The following is a 16,304-nucleotide window of genomic DNA, read 5'->3' on the forward strand; positions in this document are numbered from 1 at the left end:
GAAAGGATAAATGACGAGTGGAATCATGCCGCCCGATGCACATGGTCACTCTTGGCCGTTAGAGTGAAAGGGGCAAAGAGAATAATGTGTTTCTCCTGTTTTCGCAAGCTTCATATTTTTTAGTATGTTCGGAATGTTTAGAAGTTTCGGAGTCCTTAACAATACTTAAACAATTTTTTTTCTTATTTCATTCAATGATCAATGCAATTGTGTGAGATGATGGTACTTGCTATCTAGACAGTGCCCCGCACCGGGGTGGGGGGAGGGGGGATAAAAAGTTCTGATCTCCAATACATTTAATTGAATGTATTATCACTCCTTAAATTTGTATGTTCGTTGACACATAAACACATATGTTTGAAAATACATCAAAGTGCTACATTATGCAAGTTGCTGAAGCAAAATTAAATTGGCACACCTCGTCGCTTCCTCCCTGCCAAGGCACTCCCTTCATCTGTGTCCTGAGCACGACTTATAACAAAATTAGAAAATAAATTATGAGGGGGTATCCTTGATTCCCAAGAAATTAGAATGAAGTCTTCTTTCGGTCTAACACTAGGATCCGCTAGCAACTCCCCAAATGTCACACTTGGTGATTCCTTCTTGATTGAATCATTAGTCGTATAAGGTATCATGCTAAGTGGATGCTTAGCAAAGTCCATTATGTCCAGCGGGTGTCCTTGTTCTATAAGCATGCTTGGATGCACACTATACATGGCGATGTTTCTTTTAATCATTCTTATCCCCTTGTCCAATAGGCAATGCCAAAACTGGGCATTGAGATTTCTTCTCAACAAATTTGCGTAAGCATTTGTTGCGACAAGTGAACCTTGTGTGTGCAACTGCCTGGCAACTTCATCTGCTATTTTTAGTAGACGTGGATGTTCTGCCGGGTCTACGCTCCCAAATGCTAGTGTCTTGAATAGGTACCTCCACTCGTCATAAGACAGAACACTAAGAAAAATCGGTTTCACGGATCCAAATCGGGCTAATCTTTGAATTCTACTTATGATGATGATATGGCTTCCTCTGCCCATTGTTAAGAGAAATGCGTGAAAGTTTTTCCACTCATCATCACTTACATCAGAAGCAAACTCAATAACTACAAGCATCTTCATCCCAGACATGATCCTTCCATGCCTCAAAAAACTATCGCCACTTAAGTGCAAAACAGAAGAGAAGCACGAGCGTACCCTTTCGTCGCCACACACATGAGCAACCAAAGTTTTCTTCCCAACTTTGGCACCACCTATGATCGGAAGAATGGCCGGTGCCTCACCAGCAGGTCTGTGCTGCAACAAGAAGCTCAAGAGTTTTTGCTTTTCAGCATGCCGGCCGAACATAAAGTTGTCGGTGTAAAGATATATGTCGTATGGCCTACGAGACATGCGCTCGCATCCACCCAGAAGCAGAACAAATTCTACCATGTTAGCAATAGCGACTTCTAAGCTTTCCAAGGCACCTAGTGACTCGAGGCACATGGCCTTGTCATCCTTCTCAGTTGTTGTTCGAGAACGCTTGAGGGGAATTGCTAAATACGTGCTGCTGCTAGATGAGTCTTTGATGCTAACCTCATCGAAGCCTGCACTGTCTTGGAGGGTTCGGTACCTCGAGGTGTCCAAGACGCGGTATCCTCTGTACATGGCCTCTGAGAGCATCTTGAGCTGCAACAACATCCCGGAGTTGGTTATTTACCGCGCATCCGCCTCCTCAACGACCATGCTTACTCTCGTCAGGAGGTGTTGCAACCTCTCCATCAGCTCTTCTTGATCCGAACGTGAAGGCTTCGAGTGGTACTTGTTCAGCAGGAAGGAGATGAAACGGCTTGCGAGTTCACCTGCAACCGCAGATATGGCAACCTCCATGGCCATGATTGATTAGGTAAAGCTGCTGGTTAGCCTGCCTGGAGAAATAATTTACCTATCCGGCTTCCGCCAACACTTGCAGAGACTCTTGTATTGGTAAAGTAGTAAGAACAGCTCGTGACTTGAGTATAATTTATTTATATAAGGGCACAAGTAACCGAAAAATGCCAACGGCGGCCGAGCACCAGGCCGGCCGGTATCTCATCCGTCCTGGCGCCATGTGGATCCCCGCTGCCTCTGTATTATGTGTGTATCCGCTTTTTTTTTGGGCCGTATTCATCGACACCGGACCCACGCACATGGAAAGGAAGCTAGGTCTGTGGCACGCCTCTGACATGGGCCGCACAGCATCTCCGCACTAGTACACTGATGGGCTGTATTTTCTTTGCATGTACCAGCGCCAAGACTGTCACGTACTAGCAGAATCATGTGCTGTAGCGTGCGGAGAGCCACGTCCACCAGTGCATCTAGCAGCCGACGTGGCCCAGCATTGACCATGGACGAACTAACTGCACATATTTATTCAGTTTACCGTTTAATTGAGGTTTGTTTTTTATTAGAACAAATCAAGAGGTTAACTGCAATACTGTCACGCACAATCTGTTCCAAATACTGTAACTGCAATGTACCTCCCATGGCATCAGTAGATCAAACCCAATTCAGCACGCCTTTAGTAAGCAAGATTGGACCCCGATTACCAGCACCAGGGAACCATGAAGGTACATGATCAATCTTTTAAAATCATACAAACGACCTTATAGAACGTAGGCATCCCCTTGACCCTACTTGATCTGCCTTGCCAGGCACCGTGTCGGCGAACAGCTCTGTGTCTAGGAAAAGAGATGGCAGTTTATCTTCAAGCGTACAGTCAGGCACAGCAAAGAAAACCTGCTCACGCGATTAGCAGGCTGTTGTTGCACTAACCCCAACATACAGTCAGAGCCCACACAATCAGGACCCCATATCACAGGATGGAACCATAATGGAAATCGCTAGCAATATCGTCACATTTTACGATGATCTTATAGCACTACTGGTTACTTATTATGCTAAGATCCGTCCAACCCCCGCCTTCGTTTTGTTTGGGTCAACTACGGATGGAGTACCTTTGAAAATTGATCTACCTCAATGCAACTTTGGAAGAGACCCCTGGGTTGCTGGATCAGTCCCAGCACCACCCATTCCAACTGTTCTTAGGGCTATAAGAGACTGGATGACTGGAGCTTCCATGCTAAACCTTGAGAGGCAAGTTTCCATTACCGAGCCAGCAAATTCCATATGTGTCATCAAAACAACTTTATAGTTTGCCCCACTCTAAAATGCATTGCCACACCATAATTGCAGGAAATGGATCATGCATCCCAAACCAAGACTTATATCTCTAGATGGTGTTGAAATCCATCGACAGCTTGCGCTAAATGAGCCAATGACCCATGAGATGGCCACAGCTATTTTTCGTAGACTTGGTCAAATTGATATGTTATTCTCGAAGGACACTCCCGGACACATATGGAGGAAATTTGTTGAACCAGACTTTGCGGTTAGTTTTGTTTCACAAAGTTTTCATTTTGGTAGTGTCCCATTTTGCATGCCTTTCACCACCCTGCGCTCCCTTGTGTTATGTGCAGACAACTGTTTTGGCGAATGCTGACCCACTGACGGTTCAATCTATTAGGACTAGTTTCCAAGAAGGAACTGCATCTTGCAACCCAGCTTCATGCCGGATGGTAGGCGACGCTGCAGAAGCTGATGTTATATTATATCAGAACTATTGTTGGGTACAGACCATTAACATGTGCGTTCGTATGCAGTGGTACATCCCGGCGATCCTACCTGATAGTTGGACAGTATATGCATTTGATATGCTCAGAAAAAGGATCATCGTGCTAGGCCCAGCTGTAGGGCCGTTTGGTTATAGCAATCGCCGAGTAAGCATGCATGAATTTGTTAGCAACAAACTCCATGCTGCTTTGTTCAACTGTCTGGAGAAATTCTTCAGCTCATGGCACTGTGAATCAAGCCATTGGGGGCGCACTTTTCCTATCGTAATGAGGGAAAAGATTGATAAGTATGTTTGGTGCAGCTCAAGTACATTTTTTGGTTAACTTGAACTTGTCCTCACTTGTATACAAATGCAGGGATCAGACTGGGCTGTGTGCCACATTCTTTGCCTGGAACTACGACGGCGACAAACTACAGATACCACTAAACAAGGTATGTTGTTTGTGTGCTTGTCACACCCCACCCAACACCCCAAACACCGCATAGTTACTGCTTGCTCAAATCGTCTACCTGCATTTGTGTAGGACACGCTATCATTGCACAGCAGCTTGATGATATATGAACTAATGAGGATGCAAGGGAACCAAACTTCAGTGGCTAACGACGCCCTCGAAGCTGTCAAAGCGTCATTCACAGCCCTATAAAATAGCACATCGTCGATCGGTCTGCTCATGTATTTTTGATTATTTATAAGCAGAACAAACTTGTAGACTAATTTTCCCCAGTACTACGACGATCACCGAGTGATCCTAGCATGCAAATTCTTAGACATTAACTAGTACATCAGAGCTTTTTCAGTTACACCCTTGAGATCTAGCTCACATGCCAGCTACAAGTTCATTTCCCTACGTAGATTGACACTGCTGCAAGCAGCACGATCAGTGCAAGCGCCTTCACATAGCTGATCCCTGTGTTGACTGCTACATTATCTTGCACTGTGTAATTGAAATCAGGATCATTAGCCTTCATCTCAGACAGAATCTCCATCGTCTTCACTGCATCCATGTCAGACTGCTCTCTTCACTGCATCCATGTCAGACTGCTCTCTGTTTAGTTTCCTACAGAGTGTCTTCAACGACCTCTTCGTAAATGGCACATTATCTACTGAACCGAAAAAACTACCAACGATACTGAACACCTTTCCAAGCCCCACATTATTGTCTCTCAACTGTTTAACTAGATCCTTGGTGTATCTATCTATATGTCTATGAGACTTCCAGTGCAGCTTCTGCCCACACGTCAAAGACAGCGGGTGATTATGGGCATCTTTGTGTTCTGCAATATACCACCCTTTGTCATTTGACCGCAACAGTCTTATCATGGCGTTGCAGCCACACCTGGACGAGCGGCTGTTTTCCCTGATTGGTTTGCCCTGCAAAGGGCAAAAAAAAAAGCAAAGCCAACTTGTCAAATGCCAGAAATCATACTCATTGCACCTTAACCTAACGCTCTAGCATAATAAATGTGCGGGTTCCAAATTACATACCGCACAAGCACACACGATCTCTTGCATGCATCTCTTCCTCTCTACATTCAGTCTACTTTTTGCGAGCCTAACTCCAAAACCACATTCCCATGAATAAAGATTGTAGAACTCATAAGCCTCGTCAATAGAGTCAAAGCTTGTTCCAATACTTGGACAGAGAACAGGGCCATCCTTCTTATCAGCATAAGCGCGCAGAGACAATTCAAGAGCTGATTTCCTATTTGGGTTCATCTCCCTTTCCTCCGGGGCTTTTCCGATCCTCACCCTGGATAATCATCTCAAAAAAAGAGACACAAAAAAATGGATGAAAACCATTAGATCATCCACACACGGAAAGCAAGATAGGAATTTTCACGGTCACAGCAGCCACACACGCACCATACAATTTAAAGGCCATGATTTACAATTACATAATTAACCGGATAAGTAACAATCAATTACATCATCTGCCCGCCTTACATAAAAATATGGCGGCTTACTCGCAGGAAGGTGTTGTAAAAACGATCGAGCTGCCAATGACTCTACTCAACACACATGACAAACAATCCAACGCAGCTGGTGATCAGCGATATATTAAAAAATGTTTTTGCAGCAAAAAATATTAGTCTAACCCACCCAATCGATCGATCGTAATCAATAACACTATCAATCTATACCAATAATAGAAACAGGCGACAAATTTTCCTCAAAAATTCAATCATGGCACAGACTCCACAATGCGCATACACCAATCCAAATTGCGCAGCCACAAATCTCCAGTTTCCAATCAGCAAACTAGAATTCCAATCCCATCAACCTAAAACTCCCATAAGATCCATATTAAACTCGGTAGTCCTACTTTTCATCTAAAGAACACAATATAAGTCACTGCAAATGTAGATACCCCAACAAGCTACAGCCCGCCGCGGTCAAGCCTTGCTAATGCAGCAAGCCATCCTAAACTCAATGATGGCACATGCTCTCTGATGCCCACACACCAATCTAAATTGCACACCCAAAAAACTCCAATGTCCTGTCAGCAAATTAGAAATCTACCTTTCTGCCATCATAAAATACCTCATTATAAGTATTAAACTTTCTAGTCCAAGCTTTCATCCGAACAACACAACATAAGTCACTGCAACTGAAGATACCCAACAAGCTCCAGCCATCTTTGTTTGACTACCTAATGCTAGCTCCAAATCATCAATAAAATCCAACAAACTCCAACCAGTTGCAGTTTACTACCTAGTGCTACCACCAGATCAACAATAAAATTGAACAAGCTCCATCCATTATGTAGTACACTACCTAATGCTACCATCAGATATTCGAACCAAATCCAACCAAAACAACACACTGCTTAATCTCTTATGTACCTAAGAACCATACTGTAAATTAGATCAAACATGTGAGGGGCACCCAAACTAAAGTTGCAGCAGAGCAAAAACAGATGATTTTTTCACCGACCTGCGTGTCCAACCACTTGTTGCTTCAGAAGTCAGAACACACCTCGGCCCTAGCTGCATCCCCGACTAGCTGTGCGTCGCCGCCGGTGCCAAACGCCATGGTTGGGACGCTCATCGAATCCTGCGACTCAACTGGATAGGCGCAGCTGTTCCATGCCGCGGGCGGAGCACACACCCTGTATGAATCGATGAGGAAACTAGTAAGAAATCCGACGAACACGCGGCAGAAAAGAAACCTGATGCAGGTACCGTGGTAATCATACCCATCGAGCTCGACGCCATTGGTGGACATCTTGCTGTGCTATGAAAGACGTCGCCGTCCGCACTGCCGCCGACGTGCCCAAATAGATGCAGCTGGGGATGGAGCAGGTCTCGGCGGAGCAGCACAGTCGTCGCGGTGCAGCCAGATCGATGGGGACGGGGATGGGGATGGATGGGTCTCGGCGGTGCAGCAGATATTTTCCCTGGAGCAGCAGACGGGTTGGGTGGTTCTACTTCTAGTTTACTCCACGCAACTCTGGTAGGGCTGGTTTTTTCCTCGATGATTCTGTGCTATTTCGAACAATGGTCATGGGCCTAATCGCTGTGCAAGCAGCAGTGTGTGGGGGACAGTTCCAGAGCAATGGGCCGCACAGAATACGCCTACCTTTTACTAGGCGTATCCCGGGCCGTATTCCTTTCGCTAGGCCTGCCACCCACTGACCGAGTGCACATCCCAAGGCCCAAAAGAACGACGAGGATAGCGTCCTGCCTGGTGCGCGGCCGCTGAAAATTCGCACTCCACAAGTAACATGTTTCTTCTTCTCCTTTGGTTTCTTCAGAACCCAATCAGTCTATGTGGCTTATATTTCCACACGTCCACTTGACTATGGAGCGGTCTTTGTGAACTTGAGAGTTTTTTCTCATTTTATTATCCCAGCTTTATTCTTTCTTCAAATCAAATACTTCCTCTGTTCACTTTCATAAGACGTTTTAGGCAATTCAGACAGTGCCTAAAACAGTTCAAAACTAGCTGTCCAAAATGTCTTATAAAAACGAACGGAGGGAGTACATGATATGTCAAAAGAAGCCAACTCTATATTGTACTGACACTACGTACCAGAGGTTTCCATTTTCTGCGCCAAATCGATCCAGCTCTAGGCTATAGATAATGACAGCCACTGCAAACTAGTCGTAAAGATTCAGTTGGTAGTTGCAACCACTAATCCACTATATCGTCGGTGCTGGGTAACCCTGTGACAGCGATCGGCACCAGCTAACCCTGGGAGACTAGACGAGACGAGACGAGACGACGACTTGTGTGGTTCGACTGTTTCTAAGATATATATATATATATGGAAGCACTGTCGTTCGACTGTTTCCAGAAACGTGCAACTCAGGTCCATTTCGACAAACGCCAGGGAAGGGGCTATGCAAGACTCCCCACAAGCTGACAATTTACTGATTTGGAAGGAATGCATCCCGTCTGCATGTCTACGGTACCTTCAGTAATTTATTTATTTTACTTTTATTTCCGCTTATATTATCAAAACTTTTAAATATACATATTTCTGAAATTAATTTACTTAAAAATTAATATTTTTGCCGCACACTAAAAAATGTACAAAGATCATGTAATTTGTAAAAAATGTTAATCTCATTCTAAGAAAAACTTCAGTGCATTTAATTAAACGTTCATGCAGTGTAAACAATTACTGGCGCAAGTAAAAATGTTCACACCATTAAAAATATGTTTAACATGTATAAAAGTTGTTCATCAGGTTTCTGAAAAACTTTTATACATGTATAAAAAATAGTTTCTATTCCAAAAATGATCAACACGTTTTTGAAAAAAGAAATCATGTATTTAAAAAAAGTTAAAGGTGTACCTGAATTTTTTAACAAGTATTCAAAAAAATGTTCAACGTGTATTCAAAAAAGTTTAATGTGTATCTGAGAAATGTTTAACATGTAATCAAAATAATGTTCAAACATGTATTTCAGAAAATGTCCGCCATGTATTTGAAATGTGTGCACCGTTTCTACAAAAAATTAGCGAATTCAAAAATAATAAAAGAACTAGAAAAAGAACAAATGAATAAAGAATTAAAATAAAATGGAAATAGCAATGAAAACTAACAATGGAAACATATAAAAAATTAAAAACAGAAGGAAACAGTTAAGAAACAGAATAAGAAAAATATAGTGCACGAAGTGTTCTAAAACCAATCCATGCTGATATATAAAACCTTCACGAAAACGTTCTAATGAGTTGACCTACTAATGTGATCACACACGAAATGCTGAGGCAAGACAGTGATACATCATGCTATGGCTATAAGTTGCCCATACCGATTCCTAATAGGAACTGCCTACGGGCGACGTCTAGCGGCCAACCAGTAGCGAGGTTCCCTTCGTTGCGCGCTGTAGGTTCTTATAGTGTTTCCTATTTATTTTTTTATTTTTTTATCATCATTTTTCTTCGGATTTCCTTCATTTTCTTTATTTTGCTATGGTTTTTCTTTCTTCGTTATACTTTGGTTTTCTTTTTTTTATTTCTTAGTTTTCTTTGTTTTGTATGATCCTTTTGCTTTTATTTTTGTTTCTTTCTCATTTTTTATTGGTTCATTTTGTTTCCACACATGTCCTCTTTTTCCTCAGTATACAATGTACATATTTAGAGCACACATGAAACAATTTTATGATACACTTTGGAAATATTTCAAATGGATGGTGTACCTTTTTTACAAATGCATGTTTGTAAACATTTTTCTGAATACACAGTAACATTTTTTACAAATTCAATTTGTGCATTTTTAATGGAAATAAACATTTTTCTAACCTATGGAAACATGTTTTGCATTGTATAAATATTTTTTAAATGTCACAAACATTTTTTAATCCCCGGAATTTTTCTTCAAAATGTCACGTACATAGTTCTAATGGTTCAAAATATTTTTTATGGTACAAGATATAAAAATTTCGAAATATAAATAATAAAATAAGAATGCAGAAAAGGAAAACAAAAATGTACGGGAAAAAAATGGAAATGCATGGGTGACTTCAATGTCACGTCAGCAGGTGGGGTCACTGGGCTGACCCTGTGATAGGTATTGCTGCTGGGGGCACATAGCCACATTCGATACATCACACTGTAAGCGAGATATATCCCTAGCGCACCTGGGTTGCAGAGCTCTGCAATATGCTAGTTTTTTTTTCCGTCTCAAATGCCTTCTGCATGTCTAGTTTCACCGCATAATGATAATTCCTTTTGCCCCTTTCTTTTCATATAATTCAAACACTCATATGTCGCAATGACAGTGTCAACAATAAGTTTATCCGGCACAAAGGTCGATGTTGTTCATAGATAATTTCAGGGAGAACCTGCTTAAGTCGGTTTGCGAGTACTTTTGAATCGACTTTATAAATCACACTAAGCAAGCTAATAGGGCAGGACTGCGAAAAAAGTATTGTCTGTACCTTAGGATTAATAACAACGAGCATCCTGTTAATCTCCTCCACATAATCTCCTCCCTTCAATATCCTAATCACAACATCGGTAACGTCCGTCCTCTCACCTTGCAAGTGCCAATAATTTTGAAAAACTTGAGCTAGGAATTAATCCGGGCCCGGTGCTTTTGTCGAGAACATTTGGGAAAGGGCCACACTAGTGCAAAAATGCCTACTATAGCGATGTTCGAAGAACGTTGTTACTGGCGCCGCATGCCGACACCATTAGTATGATGCCAGTGCTAGGCTGGTATTACCTACGTATGCTCCCAACGCCACTCGTATATGTCTCATCAGTTGTATCAATGTGCAATGCCACTAACCGACAAATTATCAGTAGCGTAAGCTGTATGGTAGAAAACAGTAATAGAAGTCATGCGTCATTTGGTTGCCCCGTGCGCCCCCATTGTCAGCAAATCCCTACTATCTAATAATCCCTAGCTACACAAATTTACTTAACACATTAATCAAAATAAATCTTACTTAAACATTATTATTAAACTAGCTCACATCCATATATTACACAGATTTGTACAACGCTGTTCAAATAATCAAATCACACAAAAAATCTAATGAAAACTAAACAGCGAGTCTGATTCCATGCTGACGGGCTGTCTTCGTTGCAACCGCTACCGCCGGGCCTTCTATGCATTGTCGTCCGAGATGACGATGACGTCCTCATGTCTGTAGTCAGAGTCAGAGGCCTCCACGACGTCCGATGCAGGAGGTTGGTTCGCAACGCTAGGATCTCCCCTCACTCATCGGAAGGAAGCGACGAAAATATCATGCGAACCTCAAGAAGCGTGTCCACCGTTCACAACTCCTCCGCGTCATGGCATGCTTGAGGCGGAGGCGGAGGCGAAGCTGGAGGAGGTTGCATCTCCTGCCTCCGCATATCCTCCCTCTTCTCCTCATCCTCTCGGAAGGACTTGAAGGAGTAGTCGATGGCGGGCTGCTCCTCCTAAAATTCCGGGTCGGCACAGTACAGAGCCATGCTGTCAGCGTCAGCGAGCCGCGACGCAGCCACTAGATGCTCTCACAAAGCCACCTCACCCACCATGTTGATGCGCCAGGGTGCCGATGGAGGCGGCATCCGTGTCAGGAATGGTGGCGGTAAACCAGATGAAGAAGGGGTTGGGTCTGATCCGGCGACGCATCCATCGGGAAGCCGATGGCGTGCATCTCGGCTACTTGCGCGACACCGGCAATAGGCTGGGTCAATGGCAGCATGGCCAGGACCTTCTTCAACTTGTGGAACATGAAGGAGGACGGCGACGTCGGGTGTAAGGAGGGCCAGAGAGGTGAAAATGGTGGGCGCCGACGCAAGAGGGAGGGTTTGTGGTGGCAGGAGGGTGGATAAGATTAATCCATCACTACTAGAAAAAAGACTGTTAGTGGCGCACCTGTTTTTGCTATTAATGACGCACTATAGGTGCGCCACTATTAACACGCCACTAGTAACAAATAGTAATGGCGCACATCTGGTGCATCACTAGTATCCTAGATAATAGTGGCGCACCACATAGTGCGCCATTACTATGTCCAATAGTACGCCATTACTATGCCTCCGAGGGGGCCATATTTACCTTGTGCTCTGGGTTACTAATGGCGCACTTTTAGATAATGCGCCACTGGTGTGTTTATTTCTGTGCGCCACTAAAGTGCAATATGGTGCGCCACTACAATGAATATTAGGAAAAAAAGTTGCTTTTCTGATATTTGCATAGGTTACAAAATACATTACATCACAGAATATAAACAGCACAGCATATAAACAGCAGATTTATCGAATACAATAGAAGATTAGTCTCCGAATACAATTCATCATATTAGTCTCCGAATTCAAAATACGAAACAAAGTTAGAACACTACAAGTCTCGAGACCGCGAGTAGCGAGTTTGTCTTCACATTACAAGTCAATATCTAAACTACCATCACATAGAAGAGAGTTGCGGTCACGATGGGCATCATCGCGATGAAACTGGTCTTCATTCGGTTCCTCCAACGCTCCCTCCTCTCTCCCGCTAGATAGCGCGCGTATCTAGCTTTCGCCTCTGCCCTAGTGGTGTACCCTTTGTAACTGTTACCGCTGAAACAGTGAACCTGTCTCCGACACTCCTCCCAGTCGTCGTAGACTTCGGGAACCTTACCCTTGTACACGACATACAACGAAATCTCTATGCACTAGACAAATAAAACGTTAGTAGCAATTCACAGATAATATATAAGCAATATATAAGTATGCAACAAAAGGATCGGAAGAGAAAAGAAACACATTAATAGCACGATTCATGGTCCTACTAATAAATAGCATTGATTATATATAAGTTGAACGACTGTCCAAACTAAAGAGACATACAAGTTCATTAAAGTTTAATTACAACATGAGCTAATCAATATTTCAGAACTACATAGCATCAATACTTTCGACTCGACTCAGGGACCGGAGCATGGATGAAGCCGCCGTCTATCGTGATGGTCATGAATGTGCGGTCGTTGTCAGCCTGCATTTGTAGCGTTGTATCTATTTCAGCGTTGGACGGTTGATATTTGAGGTAGAATTGCCCCGAGGTACGAAGGACATCTTGATAGATGATTTCCGCAAACTCCGACTAGATGCGAAAGAATTCTTGTCTGATGTCCGCGTCCTGGATTGCCGACAAGCGTGCGGCCCAATCTTTGAGATTAGTTGGTAGCAGAAGGTGATTATGGTCCCGTACGATCGCCCGCATGTGATGGAGGGCGTAGTAGGCATCCTTCTGACCGCCAGGTGGCTGCTTGACGCAGGGGAACGTCGTTACGTGGGTGAACACGTGCTCGCCGTACCTACAAATTGGCCTCCTGAACGGCCTCCAGATTTGGCGTAGCCGGGGAGAGCATCATCAAGAACTTTCTTGATATTTGTATAGTCTTTCTTCGACTGACGGTCCGAGTCGAAATACGTGGCCATGGAATATTTCGGGCTTAAGAGGATGATGTGTGTCACTGCACAAAACACGAAATGTTAGAAAAAAAGAACGATCGAAATCTAAGAAATCATATGTTACGGGGCGGTGAGGGGGCGACTTACTCGGGAAAGTAAGGCACGAGGAAGTTATCCTTATCAGGATTCACCAGAATGACGCCTTCGAGGTATGAACTCGCGACTTGCCGGTCCCCAGCGCTACCCAAGATCTTGGCACGCATGTAGAAGGGGTCGACTATCACGTTGTTCGGTGTCTTGTCTCTAATAATCCGCATCTCCATACTGAGCGAAAATAGCCGAATGAAGGTGTAGTGCAGCGGATGAAGGTTAAACATAGCGAAGATGTCATCAAACTGCAGGACGATCATACCCCAGATGGTGCTATCGACAAAGCCCTTGCCCTCTGGCACCTTGGCCACAAAAACCGGGTGTGCCACATCATTCTCGGAGAGACGCCGCTTCTCCATAGAAAGAACATTGCCATGCAGACTCCGCATAGCACCGGTTGCAGCATTGATCAGATTAGTCGGTAGCATCGGCCTACCCGCCACATGCACCCTCCTCGAGATATCCTTAGGTGAAGGTGGCCCGTCCTGAGCACGGATCGTACTCAGTGCCGGCTGGCTCGCACCCTTGTTATTTTTTTCTTTTCTGTCCCTTCTGCTTCTTCTGCTGTAATGGGATCGAGTTCTACTCAGAGACCGCCTTCTTGAGTGTGTTGGGGCTGATAATATTTCACACCTCGTCTATCTGAGGATCGGTGAAGGCGGTAGCTGGAGGCGTATCCTGAGAACTGAACGCCAGACGACGCCTGTTGCAATTGGGTTTCTCCGCGGTACCAGCTAGATCGCGATCGTCTTTTGCAGGGTTGGGTTCTTGAGAAGGAGGCCCCAAGAATTCGTCACCGTACCCATGTTCGTTGAAGTACTTATCGATGTTGGAAAATGTACCGTTGTCATCATCCGAATCCTGTGCCATATGCATGTCCGGATCAGCTGACGGCGGTAGCGTTGCGGTGGTCTTGCCATGGCTTGGCGCCGGCACGACTGGCGGTGTTGTCTGTGGGGTGGTGTCCCCCGCCCCCAAATGAATCTGGCTCTTCGGCCAAAGCAGGGGCCAGCTTAAGCAGGCACTGAGGGTCATCACATCATCTTCGTCGGCCCTAGGGGGTCGAAACGGAGGTAACAAGTCGTCGCAGCCCCACAGCACCCGAACTAGTTGAACCCTCTACATGGTGGGTGGCATCGGATTACCGTGGAACACGCAGTTGCCTGGTTGAACGATTCTGGCCTTGGCGGCATCGATCAACTCGCCGTCAACGAAGTGCAGGAGAGTGCATGGAACGTCGGCGGTGCCCTGCGAAAACATGTAGGGCGTCAGGGATGCACAGTCAAAGGCAAGGAGATGAAGTCATCGGCCGAGGCTTAGTTACCGTGATGGCGTCGAGCTCGGCTAATGTCGAGGCACCGCCAATGGCGGGCATGCAAGTGATGGAGGGGGCGCTTGCTGCCGATGTGTCGGCCGGTGTATTCTTCCCACACCCGGGTGCATTAAGCTCCAATGCCGGCGCCGGCGCCGGAGACACCAATGCCGCCTCCGCCAGAGACACCAATGGCGCCGATGCGTTGTGTGAGTTGCTGCTCGTGAAGCTGGGAATCGGGGGCTGCTACGTCTTGAGCTTGCGTTGGTTTTCCTCGAAGAGGAGAGGGTGATGCAGCAAAGTGTAGCGTAAGTATTTCCCTCAGTTTTGAGAACCAAGATATCAATCCAGTAGGAGGCTCCTCAAAAGTCCCACGCACCTACACAAACAAACTGAGAACTCGCAACCAACGCAATAAAGGGGTTGTCAATCCCTTCACGGCCACTTGCAAAAGTGAGATCTAATAAAGATAGTATGATAAGATAAATATATTTTTGGTATTTTATAATATTGATGCAAAAAGTAAAGATGCAAATAAAGGTAGATTGAAAGCAAATATGATAAGAGATAGACCCCGGGGACATAGGTTTCACTAGAGGCTTCTCTCAAGATAGCATAAGTATTACGGTGGGTGAACAAATTACTGTCGAGCAATTGATAGAAAAGCGCATAGTTATGAGATTATCTAGGCATGATCATGTATATAGGCATCACGTCCATAACAAATAGACCGACTACTGCCTGCATCTACTACTATTACTCCACACATCGACCGACTCCTGCCTGCATCTAGAGTATTAAGTTCATAAGAACAGAGTAACGCATTAAGCAAGATGACATGATGTAGAGGGATAGACACATGCAATATGATATAAACCCCATCTTGTTATCCTCGATGGCAACAATACAATCCGTGCCTTGCAACCCTTTCTGTCACTGGGTAAGGACACCGCAAGATTGAACCCAAAGCTAAGCACTTCTCCCATGGCAAGAAAGACCAATCTAGTAGGCCAAACCAAACTGATAATTTGAAGAGACTTGCAAAGATAACTCAATCATACATAAAAGAATTCAGAGAAGATTCAAATATTATTCATAGATAAACTTGATCATAAACCCACAATTCATCGGATCTCGACAAACACACCGCAAAAAGAGTTTACATCAAATAGATCTCCAACAAGAGAGGGGGAGAACATTGTATTGAGATCCAAAAAGAGAGAAGAAGCCATCTAGCTAATAACTATGGACCCGTAGGTCTGGTAAACTACTCACAACTCATCGGAGGGGCAAGGATGTTGATGTAGAAGCCCTCCATGGTTGATTCCCGCTCCGGCTGAGTGCCGGCGAAGGCTCCGAGATGAGATCTCACGGATACAGAAGGTTACGGTGGTGGAAATTGTGTTTCGTGGTGCTCCTGGATGTTTTCGGGGTACGTAGGTATATATAGGAGGAAGAAGTACGTCGGTGGTCGCCCGAGGGGCCCACGAGACAGGGGGCGCGCCCTACAGGGGGGCGCGACCCCCTATTTTGTGGGGCCCTCGGAAGCTTCTTGACTTGCACTCCAAGCTCTCTGGATCACGTTCGTTCCAAAAATCACGCTCCCGAATGTTTCATTCCGTTTGGACTCCGTTTGATATTCCTTTTCTTCGAAATACTAAAATAGGCAAAAAAACAGCAATATGGGTTGGGCCTCCGGTTAGTAGGTTAGTACCAAAAATGATATAAATGTGTAAAATAAAGCCCATAAACATCCAAAAGAGGTAATATAATAGCATGGAACAATCAAAAATTATAGATACATTGGAGACGTATCAAGCATCCCCAAGCTTAATTCCTGCTCGTCATC

At 44.5% G+C, this 16,304-nt stretch overlaps 2 protein-coding genes and 1 pseudogene across 2 annotated transcripts; 1 reads left to right on the forward strand and 2 right to left on the reverse strand.

The window, feature by feature from the left end:
* Positions 1-404: 404 nt before the first annotated feature.
* Positions 405-1,865, reverse strand: LOC119360189 (annotated as a pseudogene).
* Positions 1,866-3,216: 1,351 nt separating this feature from the next.
* On the forward strand, positions 3,217-4,652 carry LOC119361735. Its single transcript, XM_037626865.1, has 5 exons — positions 3,217-3,405; positions 3,494-3,592; positions 3,677-3,933; positions 4,004-4,079; positions 4,172-4,652. Exons 1-5 carry the CDS (start codon positions 3,220-3,222, stop codon positions 4,289-4,291), a joined length of 738 nt encoding a protein of 245 aa, XP_037482762.1. The 5' UTR covers positions 3,217-3,219; the 3' UTR covers positions 4,292-4,652.
* Position 4,653: 1 nt separating this feature from the next.
* On the reverse strand, positions 4,654-6,981 carry LOC119360190 (protein FAR1-RELATED SEQUENCE 8-like). The gene is made up of 4 exons (XM_037625942.1): positions 6,831-6,981; positions 6,583-6,757; positions 5,134-5,398; positions 4,654-5,019 (listed from the first exon to the last, which is right to left on the reverse strand). The coding sequence occupies exons 2-4, from the start codon at positions 6,639-6,641 to the stop codon at positions 4,654-4,656; spliced, it is 690 nt and encodes a 229-aa protein (XP_037481839.1). The 5' UTR covers positions 6,642-6,757; positions 6,831-6,981.
* Between the last annotated feature and the right edge of the window lie 9,323 nt (positions 6,982-16,304).

Source organism: Triticum dicoccoides, chromosome 2B (assembly GCF_002162155.2).
Source record: "Triticum dicoccoides isolate Atlit2015 ecotype Zavitan chromosome 2B, WEW_v2.0, whole genome shotgun sequence".
Taxonomy (NCBI): Eukaryota; Viridiplantae; Streptophyta; class Magnoliopsida; order Poales; family Poaceae; genus Triticum; species Triticum dicoccoides.

Excerpts from the sequence above, each read along its gene's own strand:
- LOC119361735 (XM_037626865.1), top strand. The coding sequence starts at position 3,220 with ATGCATCCCAAACCAAGACTTATATCTCTAGATGGTGTTGAAATCCAT. Across the intron at positions 3,406-3,493 it reads TTGTTGAACCAGACTTTGCG|ACAACTGTTTTGGCGAATGC; the intron begins GTTAGTTTTGTT and ends TGTTATGTGCAG. Across the intron at positions 3,934-4,003 it reads ATGAGGGAAAAGATTGATAA|GGATCAGACTGGGCTGTGTG; the intron begins GTATGTTTGGTG and ends ATACAAATGCAG.
- LOC119360190 (XM_037625942.1), bottom strand. The coding sequence starts at position 6,641 with ATGCAGCTAGGGCCGAGGTGTGTTCTGACTTCTGAAGCAACAAGTGGT. Across the intron at positions 5,399-6,582 it reads ACAAGTGGTTGGACACGCAG|GGTGAGGATCGGAAAAGCCC; the intron begins GTCGGTGAAAAA and ends ATGATTATCCAG. Across the intron at positions 5,020-5,133 it reads AGATCGTGTGTGCTTGTGCG|GGCAAACCAATCAGGGAAAA; the intron begins GTATGTAATTTG and ends TGCCCTTTGCAG.